The sequence below is a fragment of the Cryptomeria japonica genome, chromosome 3 (genome assembly GCF_030272615.1).
Source record: "Cryptomeria japonica chromosome 3, Sugi_1.0, whole genome shotgun sequence".
Classification (NCBI taxonomy): domain Eukaryota; kingdom Viridiplantae; phylum Streptophyta; class Pinopsida; order Cupressales; family Cupressaceae; genus Cryptomeria; species Cryptomeria japonica.
The window spans coordinates 644415664-644422842 of record NC_081407.1 but is presented as its reverse complement, the minus strand read 5'-3'; the positions used below and the strand labels follow the sequence as shown (position 1 = coordinate 644422842).

At 36.7% G+C, this 7179-nt stretch overlaps 1 protein-coding gene across 1 annotated transcript; it reads right to left on the bottom strand.

Annotated features, from left to right (window-relative positions):
• Positions 1–5284: 5284 nt before the first annotated feature.
• On the bottom strand, positions 5285–6502 carry LOC131057064 (uncharacterized). Its single transcript, XM_057991256.2, has one exon. It carries the CDS (start codon positions 6500–6502, stop codon positions 5285–5287), a length of 1218 nt encoding a protein of 405 aa, XP_057847239.2.
• Between the last annotated feature and the right edge of the window lie 677 nt (positions 6503–7179).

Here is a 7179-nt window from a genome sequence, read left to right as displayed (position 1 = left end):
TGCCAAAGGTGAAGATTGTTGGATATTGTTGGACAAAGCTACCGCTAAGATATGTTGTTGTCATTTATGTCAACATATTCTTGTGATTTTCTCCGGTGTTTGTAGATTGGGAAGGTCTTATGATCCGGTTTGCAGTTTTGTTTTGTTGATCACTATTTTGCAGAGTTCACTATTTCGTCCATATTATATTCCTATGTGAACAAATCTTGAGCTGAGTGTTTAAGATGGTCTTGTGTATCTTTATTTTAGATGGTTCATGTTTTGGTGCTCCACAAGTTATATATCTTCATGACAGTTGCTTATTGGTTGTGTTCTTGAGTTTCAGATGTTGATCGATGAATATTTTATAAGTGGTGTTGGTTCAGTTTTTTCTGATGATTCTAACGTGCTTGCTAGTGTTTCCTAATTGTGTCCTATTTTTTTTGATGATCCACATTGATTGTTGTGCGAGTTATTGGTGTTTTTCATGAACCGATGATGATTTTCATGTTACGCGGTATTCATAGTGGTGTAGCATGTTGTGGTTGTTCTTGGCGTGATTTCTGGTGGAGTTGCGCATTTGAGAATTTGAATTAGGTCCATGTTATGTCATGTAAATCATCATATTGGTTCGTTGGTTGATCTTAGTATCATGTGATGTAATTTTATAATTGTGAGTTGAGGGTTTAGCCAACCTTGTTGTCAAGGTTGATGATTTGTATATATATAGGTGCTATTGTCATGTAATTTAGGTGTCGAGGTTGTGTTTGCATTATCAGAGAGTGGTGTATGTGTGATCAAATGATTCATCTTTCAATGATGTGATTGAGGAGAGATTATTGTTGTTGAGTAGATATTTGTGCTTAACCAGAACTATAATCAAGCATTTGGAGATGCTATTATTTCAGTTCATTTCTTCCGGATTGTAGTCTGAATCTTGTTGTAAGTTAGTGAGACTTCCCTGAGGGTTGTAGCCTTTCGGGTCATTGTATTTTGGCAGTGAGCTCTAGGCAGTATGCTTAAATGCATGTTCATTCCCCATTGTAATATTTTCGCATACTATTGTAGAGCATCATCTTATTGTGGGTAGGTTCCCACCATGATTTTTCCCTTAATCAAGTTTTCCACGTCAAAATCTTGGTGTTGTGTATTGTTCTTTCAATTTTTTTATCTTTGTCATTGCTATAGTTTATCATATGTTGTCATCAATGACAAAGGTGGAGCTTGTTGGATATTGTTGGACAAAGATACTGCTACGACATGTTGTTGTCATTGATGTCAACATATTCCTGTGATTTGCTCTTGTGTTTGTAGATTGGGAAGATCTTATGATCCAGTTTGCAGTTTTGTTTTGTTGATCACTGTTTTTCAGAGTTTAGTAATTCCTCCATATTATATTCCGGTGTGAACAGATCTCGAGCTGAGTGTTTGGGAGATTGTTTGGGATGGTCTTGTGTATCTTTATTTTAGATGGTTCATGTTTTGGTGCTCCACAAGCTATATATCTTCATGACAATTGTTGATTGGTTGTGTTCTTGAGTTTCAAATGTTGATCGATGAAGATTTGATAAGTGGTGTTGGTGCAGTTATTTTTTATGATTCTAACATGCTTGCTAGTGTTTCCTAATTGTGTCCTTATTTTTTTGATGATCCACATTGATTGTTGTGCGAGTTATTGGTGGTTTTCATGAACCGATGATGATTTTCATGTTATGTGGTATTCATAGTGGTGTAGTGTGTTGCGGTTGTTCTTGGCGTGATTTCTGGTGGAGTTGTGCGTTTGAGAATTTGAATTAGGTCCGTGTTATGTCATGTAAATCATCATATTGGTCCAGTGGTCGCTCTTTGTATCGTGTGATGTAATTTTTTAATTGTGAGTTGAGGGTTTAGCCATCCTTGTTGTCAAGGTTGATGATTTGTATATATATATATAGGTGTTATTGTCATGTAATTTAGGTGTCGAGGTTGTGTTTGCATTATCAGAGAGTGGTGTATGTGTGATCAAGTGATTCATCTCTCAATGTTGTGATTGAGGAGAGATTGTTGTTGTTGAGTAGACATTTGTGCTTAACCAGAATTGTAATCAAGCATTTGGAAATGATATTCTTTCAGTTCATTTCTTTTAGGTTGTATTCTGAATCTTGTTGTAAGTTAGTGAGACTTCCCTGAGGGTTGTAGCCTTCTGGGTCATTGTATTTGAGCAATGAGCTCTAGGCAGTGTGCTTGAATACATGTGCATTCCTCATTGTAATATTTTTGCATACTACTGTAGAGTATCATCTTATTGTGGGTAGGTTCCCACCGTGTTTTTTCCCTTAATCAGGTTTTCCACGTCAAAATCTTGGTGTTGTGTATTGTTCTTTCAATTTGCTTATCTTTGTCATTGCTACAGTTTATCATATGTTGTCATCAATGCCAAAGGTAGAGATTTTTGGATATTGTTGGACAAAGCTACTGCTAGGATATGTTGTTATCATTGATGTCAAAATATTCTTGTGATTTTCTTCGGTGTTTGTAGATTGGGAAGATCTTATGATCCGGTTTGCAGTTTTGTTTTGTTGATCACTATTTTGCAGAGTTCAGTATTTACTCCATATTATATTTCGGTGTGAACAGATCTTGGGCTAAGTGTTTGGGAGATTGTTTGGGATGGTCTTGTGTATCTTCATTTTAGATGGTTCATGTTTTGGTGCTCCACAAGTTATATATCTTCGTGACAGTTGCTGATTGGTTGTGTTCTTGAGTTTCAGATGTTGATCCATGAAGATTTGATGAGTGTTGTTGGTACAGTTTTTTTTTATGATTCTAATGTGCTTGCTGGTGTTTCCTAATTGTTTCCTATTTTTTTTTATGATCTGCATTGATCGTTGTGCGAGTTATTGGTGGTTTTCATGAACCGATGATGATTTTCATATTATGCAGTATTCATAGTGGTGTAGCGTGTTGCGGTTGTTCTTGGCATGATTTCTGGTGGAGTTGCACATTTGAGAATTTGAATTAGGTCCATGTTATGTCATGTAAATCATCATATTGGTTTGATGGTTGATCTTTGTATCGTGTGATGTAATTTTATAATTGTGAGTTGAAGGTTTAGCCAACCTTGTTGTCAAGGTTGATGATATATATATATATATATATATATATATATATATATATATATATATATATATATATATATATATAGGTGATATTGTCATGTAATTTTAGGTGTCGGGGTTGAGTTTGCATTATTAGAGAGTGGTGTATGTGTGATCAAGTGATTCATCTTTCAATGTTGTGATTGAGGAGAGATTGTTGTTGTGGAGTAGACATTTGTGCTTAACCATAATTGTAATCAAGCATTTGGAGATGCTATTTTTTCAGTTCATTTCTTCCAGATTGTACTCCGAATCTTGTTGTAAGTTAGTGAGACTTCCCTGAGGGTTGTAGCCTTCCGGGTCATTGTATTTGAGTAGTGAGATCTAGGCAGTGTGCCTGAATGCATGTGCATTCCCCATTGTAATATTTTCATATGCTACTGCAGAGTATCATCTTATTGTGGGTAGGTTCCCACCGTGATTTTTCTCTTAATCAGGTTTTCCACGTCAAAATCTTGGTGTTGTGTATTGTTCTTTCAATTTGCTAATCTTTGTCATTGTTACAGTTTATCAAATCTGTATTTGTGATTAGATTTGTAGATCCGATGAAGACAGTTTCACTCCCCCCCCCCCTTTCCCCCCTTTCCCCCTCCCCTCTCTTAGTCTTCCTTCATTGTTGTTGCCAACAACAAGATAGGTCATATACCACATAAGAGATATGTATGCACCAAGATTCGTAATATCTAATATGTTATGCATAAGTTAAGATATGATATAATAATGTAAATAGGTGGATGAAAATGCTAATAAATTGTGTGCATCCCTTAAGTTAGTTATATTAAGTCATGAAATATTTTAGTTAATCAAGAGGCCTACATGGATGTAGTGGTTTTCCCCTCTATTACATTATTATTAGGAGGTCTATATAAAGAAATTGAATTTTATTGCACTTGTATATGTGATGAGTATGATATCATGTTTGGGATCTCTTGGAGATATATTGTATTGTGTTACCCTATTTCAAGTGTTTATTTTATTTTTGCATAAATTAGATATGAATCCATGAACATATTTTATGTGGTGTGCATTCTATCTTCTACATTGTATTTTTTTTTTGTTATTATATGCATAGATATAATTAATTAAATTAACAATGTCTTTTCGAGATTTATCTTTCCACATTAGTTCTTCTTCTATTCATATGGGTTATATGCATACTATACCTACTTTTCATGTTACCCCTTATTAACATGATTATCATAATGTGGGGAAGACCCATTAAAACAATTAGAAGAGGTCAAGATGTTACACTATCCAACAAATACAAAATATACAAACCAACATATCATTATGAGATTTAGTATGCTCGTTATATATTTTATGAATATATTATGAAAAAAAAATAGAGAAGATACTTTAGAACTAAAAGTACTCTACAATTGCTTATGCATGTTATTGGCCATAAGGAACATCAAGCTATATCATTTGATGGTGATAAAATCCAACTTGGAGAGGTTATTAACAGAACATTACTTTTATATGTTAGGGTGAAATGTGACAAATTGTTTATTAAATGATCTTTAGTTGATTATAGATCTAGCCTATTTAGATATGTACCAAACATTTAAAAAAAAAATAGAAATAAACATGTCAAAGCTGTAATCATCTAACTTCACCGTATGACTTATTTAAGACTCAATACCCTTGTACATCTTAACTTCTCTCAGTGTGAAAATTCCAGAGAAGTTCGGGCAGGGACAGGAGGAAAGCGGGCATCGCCCTTCTCAGGTAATAATTCAAAAATCAAATTTGTAACACTGATGTATAAGCTTTGTTTGATCCGCCGTGATTGATTTAATACTGTTATTTTCTGAAAAATAAAAAATGAGATCTTTGACCTTTTTCTTGGACAAATCTTCTGCAACACAAGTTGTGTCAGGTGAATCCCACGAATTTAATAGGCGTTGTTTAAATGAAAAACACCAATTTGAGTATGATAAACAGATGAAACCAGTTTGCAACGAAGACTTTCATAAATTTCAATCATATTTCCCCCTTTTCCACAGCATACAATATCTGTCACAGATATTTCGATGTCGATCTTATTTCTTTCATTGCTATGAATGGCCTATCAATCCAATCCAGAAGCGCCTAAACTGAGACATAAATGACAATCAAACCTTTGTGAATCCCATCCAGAAGCGCCTAGAACGAGACAGAGATCGCAGTCAAACAGGAGTCGGAACTATGGCATAACGAGACAATCTGAGAAGCCCCTCCAGAAAGTAATAATCTCCATAGATAAGAGCACTGTCAAAATCATTTTGGTTATAAAACTTGGTTCCGTTGAGAAGTATTGCAGGAATTTTAAAAACGGCCAGCCTGTCAGCCCTATATTTAACAAGACCCTCCAGAATCTTGACCCCTGCATCTCTATACTTTTCCCCCAAATACTCCCCCAATTCCAACAGTCCAGACGCGGCAATGGCGGCAGCAGAAGTATCCCTGGGCTGATAGCCTTTCCGATAAGGAGCATCGAAATCCCAGTAAGGAACCATCTCCTCAGATCCAACATGTCCCAGGAAGAAATCTGCAGTTTTCTGGGCAGTCTGCAGAAACCAAACATTTTGGCTGTAACGGTAAGCCATGGTAAAACCGTAAACCGCCCAAGCCTGACCGCGGGCCCAGGTGGAATCGTTAGCATAACCTTGAACAGTGTACTTTTCCATAACGGCCCCGTCGGTGGAATTGAAAGCCACCACATGCCACGTACTCCCGTCTGGGCGGACATGTTCACAAGAGGTCCGCATGGCATGGGAGATGGCCATGTTGTACAGCGTGGCATTGGAACTGTAATTGGCGACCCAGAAAAGCAGCTCCAAATTCATCATATTGTCAATGATCACCTCGAATCGCTCCGACGGCGCGCCGTTTTGGTTATCCCACGAGCGCGTGCAGCCAACAATTTGGTTGTAACGGCCAGAGAGCGTAACGGCGGCGGTGTGCAGCGGGGGTAAGTAGGAGGAATTCCTGGTGCGGAGAAAGGCGTTGCCAAAAGAGGAAAACATGATGAAGCCGACGTCGTGGGATCGATTCCGGTGCTGCATCGACAGAAGCCCTTGCTGAACTGTTTGGGCGCGGTTCTGCCACGTGGCGGTGGCGGTGGCGTCTGCGAGAGAGGAGAGGTGCCATAATGCGCCTGCCAGGAAGCCCGATGTCCATGCTTCTCTGTTAGTTGACTGCCACCTGTCTTCTGTGGGCAGTCCTTCTGACGGGTAGCCAGACGGGTCCTCGTTTTGTCTGAGAATGGGTATCTGTTGGTCTGCAACTTTTTGGTACTGGGTTTCTGCAAAAGGTAATATGAAGGTCGGCAGATTATTGTTGGTTTCAGATTTGGCTTGGGAAATTAGGAACATTATAAGGAGAATAAGTGTTGCAGGTGCCATTGGAAAAGAAATACTGAGGGGGAAAATGTAAGAAACCCTTAATTACGTAGGATCTATAGAATTTGGGAGGCTATTTGGAATACTTGTCGTCAATTTGGCAAAGGGCGGCTTTTCACGTGGGAGCGGGTCCCACATAAATAGCTGGTACGTGCCGGCTTTAGATAAGACGATGTAGGAGGGATCACGGATGACCTAATGGAATTTGTCATTTTTTTATACTTCACACTTGATTGTTTTTTTATTTATTTAAATATGAGGCATGTTAGACACCGCTATACATAGATTACGAGGTGTAATAGGAAATGTTGGCGATGTCTATAAAATGGTTCTGGTTAGATATTTATTAATTATTTATTAATTAAATTAAAAATTAAATACAGTTGTTTGTAGTTTTTATTTTGATTGATTAAATGATCACATAGAAAATATGTAGTAGAATTTTAAAATAGTATTGTTATTATATTTCTACATTCTATATCAATATTGTTTGTAGTTTTTGGATTTAATTGTGTAAAAATTTTAACTATCAATGTTTTGGATCACACTTGCTTTAGAGTTCAAGAATAGAAGTTTTAAAGTATTTTTATGGATTATGATTTTTTTACTATGAATAAAAATGTCAACTTTCCATTACTATAATGAGTAAGTATTGGGATATATAGCATGTATTTAATTAC

What these genes read in the sequence shown, in the direction of transcription:
- LOC131057064 (XM_057991256.2), bottom strand. Translation starts at nt 6,502, where the DNA reads ATGGCACCTGCAACACTTATTCTCCTTATAATGTTCCTAATTTCCCAA.